At 36.7% G+C, this 19,018-nt stretch overlaps 2 protein-coding genes across 13 annotated transcripts in view; both read right to left on the bottom strand.

Moving 5' to 3' along the window:
• LOC308224502 (uncharacterized protein C4orf50 homolog) overlaps nucleotides 1–2,190 on the bottom strand; it is a 35,824-nt gene extending 33,634 nt beyond the window's left edge. For all 4 annotated transcript variants that reach the window (XR_013957498.1, XR_013957499.1, XM_080624482.1 and 1 more), the window contains exon 1: nucleotides 1,946–2,190. The gene's annotated coding sequence lies outside the window, so the exon portion shown is untranslated. The remainder of the gene's footprint in view (nucleotides 1–1,945) is intronic.
• The window catches only part of JAKMIP1 (janus kinase and microtubule interacting protein 1), an 89,097-nt gene continuing 72,125 nt past the window's right edge, over nucleotides 2,047–19,018 (bottom strand). For 6 of the 9 annotated variants that reach the window (XM_080624775.1, XM_080624781.1, XM_080624782.1 and 3 more), the window contains 2 exons: nucleotides 9,081–9,146; nucleotides 6,104–6,394 (listed from right to left, as the gene is read on the bottom strand). In XM_080624775.1, the coding sequence (XP_080480901.1) occupies nucleotides 6,305–6,394; nucleotides 9,081–9,146 (156 nt within the window). In that variant the 3' untranslated portion in view covers nucleotides 6,104–6,304. Of the gene's footprint in view, nucleotides 2,074–2,194; nucleotides 4,062–6,103; nucleotides 6,426–9,080; nucleotides 9,147–19,018 lie in introns of those variants that run through there. The other 3 variants (XR_013957550.1, XM_080624779.1, XM_080624780.1) reach the window with 3 other exon arrangements.

Below are 19,018 nucleotides of genomic sequence, written 5' to 3'. Positions count from 1 at the left end.
TTAACATTGAAATTCAAGATATCGAATCCTTCATTACTAGGCATTTTAATACAATAACAAAATCCTTGTTTTCTCACTGAAGAAGGATCCATGATGAAAAACCCTAAATTATTAGGTTCTCAACGTACTGCAGTCTAAGCACGGAGTAAAAGAGACTAAGCCTCTGATGATCAAATGAACAGTCCTTCTCAATACTGAATGCATTTATTATTTATGAAAGAGTCTCATTTCATTAACCCCAGAGTAATGCAGCATGTGTGGAAGGTGTTGCAGTTCACAAAATGAGATCTCCATAAAAAATTCAATTAGACTAATTCATTAAGGAATTAGGCACAAAAGTTTTGAAAAGAGGATAATTTTCTACTAATTAGAGGTGCTAATAAAACTGAGAATGTTTATCACATAATTCCTCCTCCTCCGACCCCCCTTATTTTGCATAAATATCTGATATTTTATTGTTTCAAGACAGAAGATTAAAAAATAATATTTCCTATACAAAAGGCAACCTACAGCTATTTCAGAGAAACATTCAGTGTATTTAAGTGATATTTTGGAATTCTGAATTCAATATTTTGCTTAAACTTCTCCTGCAACTCTGACAGGTTATGAAAACATGCCTAAAAGGATTTTTTAAACTTGGTATTGAGAAGGCAAGTCAAGTTTGCTTCTTTTCCTTTGCCTCTCCTAACAATAGCTTTACAAGTTCTTCAGCCTGCAGTTCACCTTCATTTACAAAAGCTCTCTTAAACAAGTATTGTCCTATAACTGGTATTTGTAAAATGCCTTTGCTTTTGCTATAATTGATTGATTTGGAATTTTATCTATAATTGTAATTCAACCACTGAGCTTGGACCTATTCTCCAGGAAATAAAGCAGTTACTGTTTTGGTTTGGTTTATTTCTTTTCTTTTTCTTTTTTTTTTCTGCACAAGGACAGAGAGTGAAAAGCTCCAGATGCCACTTTGTGATCTCTAGGCTTATCAAGCCCAGCCCATTCTCAGAGACCATACATTTCTGAAACCTAGAAACATAGCCATGGGTCTCCTCTGGCCTGTATCATTTCCCAAATGGAAAAGTATCTTCGATTTTAAGCTCCTTGAGACACTAATACTTTGCGTTTATTATCTGTAAAGTGAATAAACATCCTGCTCCATGACTATGAGCATCCCTGAACACCATTGCAAAAGGAATATATAATAATAGTGGACAATGTTACATTGCTCATTAACAGTTTACAGTGGAAGCTAAATTAATGTCATTTTCTATTGCTCCACAGCCTAATACCTAACTCAAGCTGTAAGAAGTAAAAATAGCAGTATATTTGGCAAAAAGCAGTCAACAGATAAAAGCAGTGAGGGTGGACCAGGCATGAAATAGTGACATTTAAAACCATTGCACTGATTTTTACACACATATTTCTAGTACATGTTCTTGCTAGTAAGTACACTTTTATTCTCTGATATAATGACAGCTAATACAACAATTTCTGCAGTTAATCTCAGACCTCATGATCTATTAGACTCTATGGCTTCTGATGCTTCATCCAGAAAACTACTGAGTACCTTAGCATAAAGCTGGGAAAGCTGTTATGACTAACATCAGAAATGAGAAACTTATTATTTCCTTCTTCGCTCATACAGCTGTGACAGATGATTTAAAAGCTGTGTCACAGGAAGTGAAAATCAGGCCCAGAATCTTGCAAGGACCGATTCTAGTCAGTTAACACACTGTGCTTGTTTCCAGCTCTGTAACAAACACCAATATGCAATGGACTAGTAAAACTCCTAGTTTTCCAAAACTAGAAACCCTGCTAGCTCAGTGTGGAATAAAAACATCATGAATGTAACCAAAAATGGCACTCTAATCAGCCAGTTTCATTGAGAAAATTGTCACATGTGAATCACAATGTGACACATAAAAAAATGAGCAAACTAAACTGCACATACCTTTTTTGCTTTGTAACAAGACGATCTCCTGGCTCTGCAGTGCGCTTACCGTTGCAGCCACATGCTCTGACCATGCCATGTTTGTGCTTATAGTTTCATTTCCAAAGCAGTGATGAACAAACTTATATCTATGAGAAGAAAAGAGCATTTCTTTGCCAAGTGAATCACATTTTCCAATTTCTGTTCCTTCAGCAGCAGCTGATTTGGTTATCTCAAGCTCTGTTTATCTCCCGCCATGGTCCTTCTCTTCAGACTAATGCCCAAATTCTTCCTTTTGAAGTAGAGACCTAAATTTTTTTACATTCTGTCATCACACTGCTAAATGCTTTAAATAAAACATGAAAAATCTCTGTTTGAAAACACATTCTGCAAATGTTTGCTCTTTTGAACAACATGTTGTGGGCAACACGGTCCTTTAGGGATCAACTTTCCAAACTTTTGCATGATCCTTGTTTCCAATTTAAATTGTGCTTTGTACCAGGAAACAGACCCACACACGAGCCACAGTTTGCTGCATCTGACTGAATTAATCTTGTGGAGTGCTTCAACTCCTTCTGCGGGTGAATGGTCTTGACTGGTGATTCTTTGTGAAGAGTACATCTAAAAATTATCTGAGAAAACCAGCTTCTTTTGAGCCTGATTCCTGCAGCTTCAAGAGTGAGATATTCAGTTGCTGTGACAAATCTTTTCCTCAGCTTGCTTTGTGCTGCTTTGATTGTTATTCGCCTTGTTATTTTTTCAATTATAATTTCTGCTTTATGTGATATATTATCATAACCATCTTATTCTACTCCATGTTCATGCTGGAGATCTATGTGTCCATGGGAGCAGAACTGTTTCTCTGTGGCTTTCTGTGTAGCCTTTTAAACACACAGATGATTTTCAAGAAAATGTGAGGGAGAAGTTATCTTTTCGCGTTGTGCTCTTAATATTTTCAGCTTGCCTCAACGTTCCAGAAATAATTCAAATTATCTATTTCTTCCTAATGCCTTTCCAGCTCTGAAATAACGATCTGCTTTACCCCTCTTTGAAAGATATGCTTCAACCTTTTGAATCTTCCAACCATTCTCCATCTTAAACAACTCTTTTCAACTTTCAGTTTTTCAATCTGTGCTTTGCCCCAAATGTTTTTGCAGTTCAGGTGGTCTTTGTTTATCCACTACCTTTGCTGGTTGATGTTGTGCCATTTTTGCTTCCTGGTAACTAATGTCAACATTCTTTTATTTCACCTGGCAGGATGCCATGGTTTCCAAATATTCATTTCCAACTATTTCTCTGCTTATCACATTTGTCTACACACCCATTTCTTCAAGCCGCTCTTTCTTCTTGAAGAGATAACTGAGTGCAGTGCATCATGTATTCCTTTTCACTAATCTCTCAGGTGACTTCGGGATCTTCCATTCTCCCAGTGTTATCTTTACAAGTTATTGCCTTAATTTTCAAGAAACATTCAAGAAAACATTTCTCCCCCACAGTTCTTACCCACTGCAAAGTTTCCTTACTTCAACCGTATCTTGACTTTCTCCAAAACCCATCTCTTCTCCACATGTTGATTTCCAGTATATGAATTTAATATGAATTTTACCACTGCAGGGTTGTAAATTTCTATTTGTTTCCATCTTTGAACAGTTTTTTCCCCTGTCAGCTATTTACCGTAGAGAACTTATTGTCAAACACTTAGCTTTTTTATATAGATTTTAAAAACGAGATTCTGTGTTTCCTGGGTGAAATGCAAACCACGTTTGTTGAAAGCATGCAGTATGGAGACAAAAATCTCAGTACGGTAAGAAAACCATTTGGCAGATAACAGTTCACACAGCAGCCAGTAATTGCACTTGTATTTTTTCCAGTGTTTGATTGGTGTGAGAGTGTAAATTCTGTTCAGATTTTTTTTCAGTGTTTATGGTGTGCTGGTCCTTATTTGATTCGCAAATCATTCCAGCTTGAAGCTACATCTTTAAAAAATCTCTAATTCTAAATTCAAATGTTTTGCAGCTTCAAGTATTATGCAAACTGTTTTAAGAAAAAAATGCACCAATTTAAAGCTGCTCAATAAATATTTTCTGTATTTTTGCAAGTGGACTCAGCTGTTCACTCCATAGGTTCTTTTAGAAGCCTGTATACAAAACAAAAAACAGAAAACTGAAACAACAAAGAAAAGAAAAAGTCTGATGAACTTTAGATAGAAAATATTAACATAGAAATAAGTGTTGATATCCAGCCCTTAAATTTACAGACACCACAATCTCTTTCTAAAAGTTTTCTATTAGCTTCAAAATAACAAGAATCAAAATTACTATCAGTAAATCACCTGGTTTGCCTTGAATTAATGAACAGTGTTCAAGAGTTCAATTAGAGTTAAGTCTCTTAAAATAGACTTTGCTGTGACACATTAATCAGAGGCACATTCACCTCTGACAAAATGAATTATAGGAAATTACCCTTCACATTAGCACCACAATACGACGTGCACTCCTGGAAATGTGAGAGTTGAGTAGCTATGTGGCTACACAGTCATTACTGCTGTGCTATCGCCTCAAAATTCTTGTCACGAACCTTGAATTTGACTGCTTAAATGGCTGCTGTTAACAGGAAGAATAGCAGCTTATATCAGCACAACATATTTTCTGGAGACTAACTGTACTTGTAAATTTTTATTTTTGTTTTATTTTTCTCACTAAAGGGGACCCATAATACTATCAGCTACATCAGCACAAAAGCCTATAGATCAGGCCTAAGCCTTGAACTCTTATTATTTCAAAGTATTTTAAATGGAATTTGATAAATGCTGGTGTTCTTACTAAGCTTATAGAATGTTTATAAGATGCTTCTAAACTTGGCCAATACAGTTTTTATAGTATTTAAAATCAAAAATATTCATACAGATGTTAGCACCTCTAACTGGGACTGGAGTAAAAAATCTAGATGAAACTCCCAAGACAAGTGAGTCCTTTTAACATTGCTCTTCCAAAGTTATATCTGTCCTTTCTAATCTCCACAGAACAGAAAATTCAGTTCAAACGGTGCTAAGGTGAATAGGGTACCACAAGGCTTCTCTTTTCTTCAAATGCATCTCTACAAGCATGTGCTCCATTTTTGAAAAAATGAAGAAAATTTCAAAAAGGAACGCTCAAAATGCGGTTACAAATATTGCTCGACTTCAAGCAGTTTTCAACACTCATCTAGCAACCAAAAGAAAGCTACTGCACATGTAACAAAACATTAATACCCTTGGATTACATCCCATCCATCTGCATCTACCATCATTTTATTGCAAAATATAAAATGTATGCAGCAACACTAGTACTGAAAGATCAGAGCTAGTTCCCAAGACCATCTACAGAAAGATGACAAATGAATCTGAATAAAACCCAAAAAAAGACCATGATAATACAGGTCTGATTTCTCAAAAGTACTTGTGATCTGGGCAGAAGAAAACACTGTTTCAAGCTTAATGTAAGGTAAATAGAATAGCTTTCTTGGATAACTATTGTCATTGAGCTTCTTATCATATGGTACTTGATTGCAGTTTCAAAGGAGTCAATTAACCACATTTTCTGCTATAAAGAGATTCTATGAACATAATTCACAACAGATTCCGAAGGAAAAAAATACTTTGAAAAAATGAAAAGGTAAAAAGTTTGTGTATTTTCAGTTTTAAACAAGCCAGAACATCAACAGCAACAACAGAAACACTGTGTAAATATTCAATAGTTTTAAACCATAGTTTAACCCTTTAACAGTCAGGTTGCTGAGTTACAATCCTTACTGAAAGGCAGTGTGGAGCTTTCATTGCTCTAGGGAAGAGGGTAGCGTCTGAAGGGAGAGACATGGAGGTTTCTTATCCTTACTTCTCCATGTTGCGTGGCCACACAGAGAGCCAATCACATTGTAACCTTCACATGGCCTTACAAAAGGAGAATCAGGTTATTATTTCCTAAGCTATGTCATGGCTTCAAGGATCTTGAGAAAGTGAAATGAACCTCTCCTATTTTGCATGCATGGTGATGCTTACAGGGCTACTAAAAATCAAAACTGAAAACCAAAGAATGTTCACCACCTCTCCATCTGGCCTGACAGAAGGTAGGATCCTACAGCTATATCTGAATTGTTAGAAAAAGTATACCTGCCCTACAGAACTGAAAAGCACCCACTGCAGTTAGGGCAGTCAGTATATTAGAATGTAAAATCATTTCTCATTGAAAACCCAATGACTTTCTGCAGAAGTCTAGAAAGGTAACTGAAGGCATCCAAGTTGGATTTTATACGTGATTATTCCTCTCTGTGCAAGCACAACCAATACACCCTCCCCCGTAGATTCAGGGTCGTATGAAGATAATTCTGAAAACATGGTAAAACCTAAGAATTAAACACTGAGTACAAAGAAATATAAAGAATACCAACCACATGTCTTGGCTCAGTTGTGTCATCAAGGCCACAGAATGAATGCTAGTGAAAAAAACAAAAAAAGGAACAGAAACTATAACATAAGATCAAAAGAAAATGAGGAAAAAAAGAAAAGAAAGAAAGATGTAAGATATGTAATATGAAATCCAGTGGCATTACAGCAGTTAGTCCTACACCTACATTAACTGAGTTGATCTAAAAGAGAGTTACAGTATGCTGATCTTACTCTAAAAATGGGTATCAGGGAACAAAATTCAGTATTTGAAGGCAGACTTACAAAAGGTAACATTTGTTGATTATGTAAGTTCAAAATTAGTAGGTTTGGCTTTGTCAGTCAGTTAAGCAACTACTTGTAATTATACACCTGAAAGCTTTCCTGAAACAAGACTTACCAAGCTAAGAGCACAAACAAAATGCAACTTGTAAGGCAGAGAATCAGTTATGAGAAAAGCACGATGTGTTTAAACAGCACTTGTTCCTCATGTATCAAATAGTAGAATAAAACTGAGATTTTTACGTTATTCTTTTGTAAAGCCTTTTAGAAGCAGGGCTGGCCGCTGAAGTATCTATAGGGTGAAAATAGCCATCCCTATGTTCTTATTTCACTGAATTTTATGATAAACTTAAAAATAGAACCCATTCCTAAAGGAAAATAAAAAGTCATAATCATGACACAGTAACTCTGAGTAGTGCATTGCGTTTAGCTATAACCAGCAATGAGGGTGAGCTATAAATGCTGCCATTCCTTCAAAAGCATAAGACTTCTCTCCACAAGAAATTATTCTGCTCCGTGTCAGTAGCATGTAGGTGTCAGTCTGCACCTACTGACATATTAAACCATCTGAAAAGCAACGAAGTGTATCATTCATTAATTCTCTGGCAGCACAATCTTCCTTCAGGCAATCAAATTCAGAATGGGATTTAATCCCAAGTTAAAAAAATATCCAATGTAACACAGATAGAAGGAAGCTCCCCACTCATCCAGGAGCTGAAGGTTAATAGAAAATGATGAAGCTTTTTGGAAGTCTGCCAATGTAACATTAAGGCAAAGAGAATGTTAATCATTTTAACTCATTACTAGCTATCTGCTAAGCTTGTGATTAAGCTGTTTCTTTTCCAGTACTTTTCTCTGTCCATTCAACTGATGAACCATCACAGACAATGCTAACTTCCATTTTCAAAATTAGCAGTCTGCCTAATCCACTATTTACTCTGTAAACTGTAATGGCAATGAATTAAGGGCTTACATTCTGGCAAAAGCAACATCTAGAGATTTTGATATTTTAGGATAGGTAGATATTTGCAATAACAAACTTGCAGAGCTATCACTTATCCCTCGAGGTTTCTCTGCTTTGAGGAGTTAACTGTAGTATCTTAGCATCACTGGCTGTTAGGCAGGAACAGCTTCAGGCATAAAAGTGGATCGAGGCAGAAAATGGCAAAAGCAGTAAAAGAACCCTTTAAGAGTTGGATACTGGCTGTGTTTCTCTGCTAGTGGAAACAGAGATCACTGCCTTCCCAATGGATGCAGGCAGACTAGCCCCAGCCAGGGACCAGGTGACGTAATGTAAAGTGTCAATTAGCAACAGCAGCAGAGAGCTCAGCTTTTCACAGCTATTTTCCTGGCTCTTCCACAAACCCAGCTGGATATCACAGTCCAAAAGTTCAGGATGAGGTACATCAGAGGAGAAACAGCTACTATGGGAGCAGAAGGGGCCAAGGAAGCTGCTGAGGGAATTGGAGTAGATACTAGAAGTGCTATATCCCCAGAGAATGACACAGGGAGAACTACGGCAATTCTGAGAGCAGATGAAGGGACAGTGATTAGTGAAGGATGAGGAAGAAACTGCTAACTTCTGCATTTAGCCCAACAACAGGTTCATGTAGGATTAAGTACCCATCTGTACCAGAGAAAATGAACCTGAGATATGTGACTCATCTTGCGATCTGGGCACTGGTTTAGAAAAAACAACATAACTAAAACACTTTGCTAGGGCTTAGAGAAAGCCCTATTGTGAGCCCATGCCCTGCAGAACAGCCTAAACTCCACAGACCTGGGAATCCCTTGAGCCCACAGTCCAGGAACCTCGTGCCATCTCTTGCTCGGGATCACAGTGACCCAAATACATTTGCTGTCTTAAGCCTCAATAAGAGCTTCTTCAAAAGAGGAGAAATATAATAATATACCCTGGATCCAGGGTATTAATTTGGAATCAATTCATTTCTATCTTAAAGAAATATTTTTTTTTGTGGTGTTCGTCACATGCACCTCATTAACTTTGTTTTAGTTTTCAATACCTGCAAGTTTTGCAAAGTAATGTTATTAGAAGAACAGGACAGGTTTTCAAGGCCGGACTGGATAGGGCCTTGAGCAAACTGGTTAAGTGTGTGGTGTCCCTGTCCATGGCAGGGGGGTTGGAACTAGATGATCTTAAGGTCCTTTCCAATCCTAACTATTCTATGATCTAAATCACAGCAAATCCTCTCCCTTCTAGTCTAGTTCAGACCTTTTTATTCCTTTCCGCACTTCGTAGAAAACCCAGGTAACAACTAATTTGAGCAGATTAAGGACAGAGCTTCATTTCATGCAGCAATGACTTAAAGACAAAATTTATCTTCTTTTAAAACAGATTTCATGTTATTAAGTGCTATTAATGTCCATGCAACAGAAAAGAGTAAATTAGTGTGGAAAAGAAAATCCATTGGCATTGCCCAGGCATTTATTTACCTTTTCCTCAATTTCTTTGAGTTGCCTTTTCTGAAGTTCTATTTTATCTTCCAGCTCTCGAATTCGCTGGAACAGAAAATGTAAAATAGACATTATTATACCTAATTTGAAAAGTATATACATCAAAAAGATAAGAAATAGATTAAAAATTAAAGAGAGCAAATGCCCATTAATGCTTCATTTACAATTATATTAAGCAGGTCCACAGCAGGATTGCTCCATGTTTCCATGAAACCATGGCATTTTAAACAAGCTGCACATTCAGAACATCATGTTTACTACCAGGAAGTCTACTCATCAGCACTCATTAATCATAATTTTAACATATACATTCAGACATTACCAATTAGCACCAAAATTCTTAGAAGTACATCACTACTTTCCCTGCAAATGCCAAAAGTTTTTCTACTTACCTAGACAGTGAGAAGATTCTACTATTACCTTTCATTTCCATTCTCTATTTGCCTTTCCTATAAAACATAACTATGCTTCTAGCATAGTTACACTATACAGTATGATTATGCTATATGATTTTCAGTTCATCACCAAGACATCATCCAGAGGTTCTGTTACATTCTTTTACCAGGGCCACCTTCCTTCTACATGAAGATGCATTTTATTACACTTTTAGTATATCGTACTTGTTATAGATAAAATAGGTTCATAAATACATGGTTTTTAATAGGTGGAAACCTGAAACTTCCTACTAACAGCCACTGGTAATCAAGGAGCAACTTCATACTAACAGCTTTTCATAGTATTAACTACCTGACCCCTGCTTGGCCTACAACGGTTAAGGTTATTAACAGTTCCTGAACTTTGAAAGAAAAATCATCGTCTACTCTAATCTCTATGCATAGGCCAATAAAATTACTGTAGCAGCTGCTGCAACACGCCCAAATTATTTTATTACTCCAAAATTGATTTCAACAAGAGTATTTCTTTCAAAATAACACCCAATCATTACTCATAAGCCTGTGTGATCAACTGATGTTGACAGTTGATTACCTGCATTCAGTTCAAAGATCTTAAATGGTGGGAAATGCTCACAGCAGCACAGAAAAGCTGCAGCAAGGCAGCAGCTGATCCAATGACCATATTGCTTTTGAGAACCACATAGTTTGGTGTGAAAATTGCAAATCTAAACCGGAGATACCCCAAAGATGGGGTACATCCAACCCTGCAGTTCACTTGGCCTAGGGCATACTACCCCCCATACAAATACTGCAAGCAGGTCACAAGCAATAGCTTTGTTATTTTTGCTGCTGTTTCAAAACAAAAGGTTTTGCTTAAATGACTGGTTTGAATATCATGCAGTCAGGAAAACTCAATCGAAACCTCCACTGTATCATTCTGCAAGATTATTCTCCAGATAATACAAAAGCACAAAGCAGATTACTCTCATGTGACACCAGTGCACACAGCTTTGCTGACAGTAACAAATACCCCAAACACAGCTGTATTAATTTCACTTTTTCTCCATCAACATTTGAATTGATTTATGCTTCATCTACTCCCTGCTCAAACCAAATCTCTCTCTCAAGCAATCACCTTCACATACTGTATGTATCAGAATACTACAGTCACAGTAAAATGCCATGGGATGAGAAGCAGGCAGATGTAATCACCTCTGAGATCTCTGGTCCATCAGGTTATACTCCTGTTTCTCTCCCACTCATTTCAGTTATGTTGATTCCTACTTACAACCACATCCCACATTTGAGTGACAAACTAAAATTGTCTGGGAGTCCTGCTATGCTCTGTGATAAAATTTGGCCATGGTGAAATAAGTGGAGAGAAACAATACTTTGAAACTCCATTTTCACCTTCAGGATTTATCATGTGAGATATTTTTTCAATATTTACCGAGAACTCACTTCCAGAAAAAAAGGAAAATAAAAAAGTCCCTAAACATCTGGTGGCTTTCTCACCTCAGGGTTTACAACAAAAGTTCTTTACTTCTTTCATAAAAGAACATCTTAATTAGCATAAGACAGCATTTTTCAGATTAGCGAATTCTCTTAAGTAAAATTTGAGATATTATTACTCCCTTGTGAATTGTTAAGCTTTACACAAGATTACTGCTGTTCAGCTATTCTCTCCAGCTATTAACCAGAGTTCTAAAAAATCAAAAGGCTGAGGCTTCTGTTTTCGAATTCCCACCCGTAAACCATTATAATTGTTAAACTTGGTGGGATAAAAGAGAATTGTTTTAGGAAACGGTTTTAAGATGAAGAAATACGTACTTTCTTAATCATCAGCATAAGTACGAAGACAACCTAGCAATTGAAAGGGCATACACATAGGGTTGAATTTCTTACCAGTGAAAAATCTACAGAAAATCCTAAACCAACTAGATTCATATCAGCAAGGAGAATATACAGAAGGTGGATATAGGCAGTAGGACAGATATTTTTTTTTTCTGTATAAATATAGATATATATACACATATATATGTGTGTGTGTATATGTAGACCTGTTCCGGACTTGCCATCTAAGGATAATATATTAAAATCAGGTGACCAGTGTTTAAACAGCTAATATTCCCCTTATATGAGTGGAAATCACAATGACAGAAGACTTAAGCTGCAAATAAGCAAGGTTTTGTAACCAAATATACTACAGACATTAAGAGTTCAAACCTAGACAGGTCAAACTTTGTTCGAAACCACAACTGCTGGAATTTTCCATCAGGTATCAAAGACTGGAGTTTACTTCTAGTTGTTTACTTGCTTTCCTCTGGAATATTGTAGGGAGGATTATCCAGGAAGATGAAGTGATCTTAGCTATTCCCACCAACACCCTCTGATTGCATAGGGTCAGCACTGGAAGGTTACCAGCCTAGCTCAGCTATTTATATATCCTGAAAAATCTGACTTAACTAATTTATTTTTGCTTAGCCACAGAGATTGCCTTAAAATATAAATGTATACATGCAATATACTGGCAAAAAAAAAAGGCAGATTTACACCTGCATATGGTATTTAACAGAAAAAGAATGATTTTCCTCCATTGTACCTAGCTGCATTTACGTCATTGTGGTGAGGCACTGGAATGGGCTGCGCAAGGAAGCTGTGAATGCTCCATCCCTGGCAGTGTTCAAGAAGGCCAGGTTGGACAGAGCCTTGGGGGGACATGGTCTAGTGTGAGGCATCCCTGCCCGTGGTAGCGGGGTTGGAACTAGATGATCTTAAGGTCCTTTCCAACCCAATCATTCTATGATTCTATGATCATCTTGATCATACAAAGATAATTTAAAAAAAATATGACTTTAAAAAATAGATGTAAGCTACATCCAGCAATCCCGGCTTTAACAAAAAAAGTATCTTCTAGAAACAGCAAGAAATATTCCTCAGCCAAAGGTTATAATAACCTACTGAGAAGGAAGTTACAAAAAAATGACACAAGCTAATTAAGACCAAAGGCAGGATTGCTTGAGATTCACTATAAGTATTTACATCTTTATCTATGGTTTCATTTACAATAATTAGCAAACAAGAAGCTGTGGACTCACTCTCAGGTTTTCAACACTTGATTAGATGCTTCCAGTGAATTCTGATTTGTTTATGTTTGTAAAAGCATAACTGTGACAACAAATCACACAGAACTATTTCATTGTTAGCAAGAAATTCCACCACCTCTCATGCTTTGAGGCATAAATTGACTATCACTAAGTCAAGCTTTTCTTACTATGTCATCTAAAGTCATAACAGTTGTGCTATAAAAGATGCATTCAGCTCTATTCTTGACATGGCTCACAGTAACCGTGCAGGGTAAATCTAATGCCTTTTTAACTGCACAAAAACTATGCAAGGAAGCAACAAAATCTACTATATCTTGCTCTCAAAACTTTGAGAAGTCTCAGTTGAGAAGAAAGCCACAGGGTGCTCTTTTGCTTATTCTGTTTTTAAAAAGGGAGGGGTAGGAGATATGGATAGATAACTTAAAACCAGCACAGTGTTTATGTTTGCTTTAAAACCCCTAGCACTGGGCGAGCATTAGGGACAAAATAGAGCAGTGTTCTGTTGAGTTCTAGTGGTTCCTGTGTTCCTACGGCTAATAGCTGCCCCTCAGTCACATGGGTGTACCTTTTCAGGACTGGCAGGATTCATGAGAATAACAATGTGTTGTCAAATCATGAGGCCACACAAAGGAATTACTGTAGGCAAACAAAAGAGCCACAGTGAAGCAAAAATAGTGCAATGAGACTGGAACCATGAAAGAGAAGAGCACAAACATTACAGACATAGATTCTTAACACTGTCCACCTCTCCCGCATTCCAAACCAACCTGCCAAAAACATGAATACTAATTTGTTACTAATTTTATTACAATATCAAATAGAATCTCACGAAACTTCTAGATAATTGGTGGTGGATTTGTGAATACTCCCTGTCACTACCTTCAGTTGCACAGAGCTCTCCAGAGTTGGACAAGCATCCATTTCAGTATTGCAGGCAACTACTTGATAAAGCATCCTTCTTCTAGCAACAAATTTGCTGCTACTTCTGAGTAAGTGCTTACAAACAAGCAGAAAGCAGCAGGGGCCAGAAGGGCCATACTGCTGTATTGAGTTGACAGCAGATGGCTCCACTGGCCGAGCTACGGCTGGAACAGCAGCTTCAGCTCTGTCAGGAGTGAGGCTCAGCTCTGAAATCCACTTGCATTTCCAGACAGCTACAGAACAAAGATGGTAAAGATGTACAACATATGCCTTACTCATTACCTAACTGCAATTTCAACAGACTTTTAAGTCCCATTATACAATTTTTCTGGCTAGCAGTTATATATGCATACGCAGGTGATACAGCTGAAACCCTGATGGACAGCCTAAAAATGCTAACAATTAGATAAGAGAGAGAACAACCAGAAAGTTCAGGCAGCTAAAGCATACATTTGCTTTGGAAGTCTATAGTGCGAAGACAAGCATACGACTGATAGTATGCTAAAGAACACCTAATATGGCATTATGTGTGACATTACCTAACACAGCTGTAAAAGGGAAGTTTGCCATCAGACATTTCCAATTATATAAATTATACATTCACTGACTGCAGTGATCATATACCACCCCTTCTCTTTAATCTCCAATGCTCAGAGGACTGTCAAATTGCCCAAAAGTGAGACGCTACATATTTTTCTCAGCAGAAGATAACTAATGTGCGGAAGAGTCCTTGTAAGTGCTCATAATCCTTGTTTCTTTTCACTTCATGATGGAAAGTTCATTTTTTCTGGGAAATAGTGTAATTACTCACTTAAGCAATTACTTCTCTTTGGTAAACTTGGGATGGCAAGTGCCTTTAATGTGTATCTTCCAGTACTGGTAGAGAAACAAAGACACCTCTTCCTTTGTTAAGTAGCAGAGGGCTGAAACATCAAGATGAGGCTACTCTCAGCAGTTCTGATCTTCCTCCACAGGGGGAGTCTCTCAGTTTGCATGAAGAATTGCTCTATAGTAGTACGCTGCCTTAGCTCGTCCATGTGGGACCAATTCAGGTGTCTCTGCACCTACAGCTCAGTTTTCCTGACAGCTGGATAATTTCCCTAATGATTTTTGTTTTCCAAATAAATCCAAACTCAGCAAAATGCTGGATAACCAGAAATGCAAATTCATTATTGTCATGACTCCCTTGTACAAGGATGCAAAAAAAGGGATAATATAGCTTTTAAAACTGAACTAAAAGCAACGGGTTCCTTGCAGACCATTCAAATCAGAGGTCAGGAATTATATTAACGCATTGCCAGTAGAGAACTAACTAGGTACTGATTTCAAAAGAGAAATGTCTGTAATTTTTAGCATGGTCTGGCTGCTGTGGCTATACTGCAACCTCAAGATTGCAAGCCACATCTCTGGGATGTCTGAAGAATCAAGGTTTAGGTGAAGTGCAAATAGCATGACAATGGGTGCATGCTGGGACTATTACACTACTTTCACTAACAGCAAAATTGTAGTCACACACGCTTAGAAAACTCAGCTTATATTACAGAGCAAAGAAATACAAATAATGAACTTGATAGTAGAAACAATGGCTCTACACTTCCATTGCTTGACATTATTGAATGGCTAACCAAAGCAAAAAATATTGTTCTATTAAAGAAAAAAGTTGATTGCATTTCCACACAGTCCACATGAAGTATGTGTGCACAACTTGTGTTATAGTAGCAACCCATCTACATTAAATAACATTTCCATGAATATAGTGCCCATTGTAGAGAAGCCCTGGACTGCAGTCTCAGAGCTGTAATTTGTCTGCTGAAGGCAATAAATCAGCCCCTTAATGATTTGTCATCATTTTGAGAGTTTGTCATGGGAGGAATTTCAGCATTGTAAAGAAAAAATATTGCTATAATATGTAATGAAGTGCTCTACTGTTTTAAGATGCTAGGTCCAAATTTCCTCTACCAAACAACCAAAATGTGCATACTTCCTCATTTGTTTTAGTTTTTCTTTCATGATACCTCAAATTCTGATATCTCTCTACAATTACATGCTCCCTTACACAAATTCCAGGGTTTTGACTCAATCCTCAGCTGCCTTTTTAGCAGCAAACACAGATTCTGAGAATTTTGGTGTTTTCTGTTTATTGGATAGTGGTGCAGGCTAGACAAAGTGGACTTCATCCAAACCACCTTCTCCAATTCTTCTTATGTCTGTCATTCTTCTTCTGTGTCTTCTCCAATTCATTCACAGCATAAGCCAGTTATTCAGACCTGAGAGAACATCTTGGATGGCTTCAAATCGTCAAGGAGATTTGACAAACAGCGAAAATGCTACCAGGAAAGGGACTTCTGTGGCACCTTTCATCTTCCAGACAACAGTGACCACATGTAGGTGTCAAGTTGCAGAACTGATATTCTTGTTTCCTAGATAAGTGTGTAAGAGCCCATCTCAACAAACATACTGTTTTATTGACAACAACATCAAAAACATCCATTTATTTGGCAGCAAAATATGTTACTTGCCATGCTACTATACTTGTGAAAGCACAAGGATGCACTAATCAGGAGGTTTAGAAATCACCTTAATAGTTCCCGTGACACTCTCTTATTGGATTTACATTCATCAGCAAATCCAAGAAAACAATTTGATAATTTTAGCACAAAGCAGACGAAGGATTTGCTAAGCTGCTTAGAGCCTCGGTTCTGAAATGTTGGAATGATTCAGGTTGATGTACACTCACAGGATAAGCACCATGGGTGGACTGTATCAGACATGACCTGTATTTTCAATCTGCAGGTAAGATCTTTAATAATGTGAACATCATAACTATATTACCTGTATAAATTTAAACAAAGATGAATATAAACTGACTTGCCTTTAGCTATTCAAATCACTAACCTGATAAATAAAATACTTAGTGAAAACGTACTATTTTCCTGATGATTTTTTTTTTTAAATCTAATGCATTTTAACAGCTGTTTAAAACCTCATCTGTGTTTATGATGCAACTTGCATAGGTAACTGCCACATACATTTACTCACGCTGTTGGATCTGCTACTGTAGGGGATGTGGATTCAGGAATCTAAATGTTCCCTTTAGACCCATATTCCTAGAATGGATTTTGCATAATGATCATAAAGAAACAAGCAAGCACACTGTAACAGCATTAGCTTAAGCTATTTTTTTTTTTTTTGCCATCTTGTTTTACTTTGTGAATGAAAACTTAATATAAATTTCAGCCAATTGAATAGGATAATAATAGATAATTTTGGATACATTGTACCTCTCCAATTCTTACCAAGGTCTTTTCTTTACATAGCAGGTAAAATTTTCATTCTTCTCTGTGTTCATGGTCTCAACCATGATAATCCAATTAATAGCTACTGAAGTAGAAGAAATGTTCTTGTTAATTTTTATTATGCATTTGTAGTTTATTTATTTTTCCTGAGGAAAAGGAACATTTTGGCAGGTGCACTGATGCATTTTTCAGCATATGTGTTCAATCACATACTTCTTATTAGTAAAACAGTGAATTTCATAAATGCATTTATCTTAGAATAACTAGGATTAATATTTCCTAGTAAGCTTGATTTCTTTTTACCACTATGAGTCTTCTAATTTATGCTATAGTAAAACAGCATCATACATTGATATCTAACAGAAGAATATCAACAGTCCTATTGCTTTTCATTTGCGGAAAAACTAATTATAGCCTATTAGACATATCTACCCAGAATTCTCAGTCTGTGTAAACTCAGAGGACAAAACAAATTCAGCATTTTAAAATTGACTCCTTGACAACCTAGACTCATAATCAGCAAAGAATAAAAAAGCATCACGTCTATTCATTTAGCATGAAATTTAGATTATTTCACATTCTGGTATTTTGATAGCAAATTTCCATATAATACTTATGACATAAGTATGAATTATGCATATGAAGACACATTTAATCTTCACTTCTGTAGCAAACTTCACAACACTTTCTTTTTTAGATTTACCTTTCCTCAGCTCCTACTTGCTTTTCGTAAGAATCATAGGGTATTCAGGATTTCAGATGTAAGGATTTCAACATTCAAACTTCAGATGAGAGTTTCCTTGATTCTAGTATTTCCTTAAGGCACACAGCTGCTCTTGAGTACAGCCTCAATCATACCTTGTTTAGGACTAAAGGGAACAGACCTTTCAGATATTTTGTAGGTATTATTACACCAGTCCTGCTGTAATCACTTATTCAGATGAATAGCATCACTAAGGAAGTTAGCAAAGCAGGCATGGTTTGACCGGAAGCATAAATATATATAAAATATACATAAGGGAACACTGTAAGATGAATATATAGAAATTACTAAAATTAAGTCTCATCTGCTATGCATGTCATCTGTGGGAAATTACAGAAGTATATTGTGATATTGTCCTTATAGCATCAATATCAAAACAATGATGCCTTGAAATACTCAATATTCACTCCTGCATGACTAATCAATACTACAGGTCAGCTATGATTAACCTAGTTATGATGTGCTTGATGTATACAGATGACAAGCAGCTATGATAGAGTATGCCTTTAAGAGCAATTCATACATACAAAAAATGCATTATCAACAGTAATCTATTACATGTTGAAGAGCAAAGCATGGAACATCTCTCAATTGCAAACATTAATAATTGAAAAAAAAAAATAAAATCATTAGTTGCTCCATGTATTCTTCTTCATGTATAGTTGTATGCAAACAGCTGGGAATGAACTTTGTTAGCATTTTAACACTTCAGATTTAAACCTAACACATTTAAACAGATCATATCTATATAGATTTGGATGTAAAATGATCTGAGACTTTTCACAATTATCATGGTGTAAGTAACCTTAGTAGTAATACTTCTAACTGCTTTCTAAAAGGTGTGACAAAGCTGTGAGGTCTTGACCAAGCCGGCCTCTCTGCATGAGGTAACATGTCAGTGGAGGTGTTGCCTTTAATTTGTCCTCTCTGACACAAGGCAATGTGCCAAAGAGGAGCCAAAGAGAACAAATTTAAGACAACACCTCCTCATGCCTATCAATGAGGCACACTAAACACAGTGTCCTCCCTCTCCTTTTCTCAGGAACCTTCTCAGTCAAACATTAAACCTTAATAATTCTCCTTGGGTAAAAAATAGATAGCCTATCAACCATAACATATTACACAGCAAAGGGAAGTAAAACAACTGCTGGATTTATCCAAGCTTTACCTGAACATCTGTGGTATATCAAATGGAAAACCTCAGGTTCCTACTTCACACTGGAAATTACTGTATTAATGAATTAATTTATTCACATGAAGGTTTTCAGGGAAAAAAACAACCAACCAAAAGCCAACAACAAAAAAGAACATGCAAATATACATCTAAATGTCTGAGCCAATACGATCTTACAGATATGATGACATTCAACCCTATGGATTTGTAAACAAACTAAGGCCACTGTGAAAAAGGTGTTCTACTTATAAAGACACCAGG

This window comes from Psittacula echo (assembly GCF_963264785.1).
Source record: "Psittacula echo genome assembly, chromosome: 1".
NCBI lineage: Eukaryota > Metazoa > Chordata > Aves > Psittaciformes > Psittacidae > Psittacula > Psittacula echo.
Note: the sequence above shows the minus strand (reverse complement) of the source record. Positions and strands in the feature narration are given on the sequence as shown.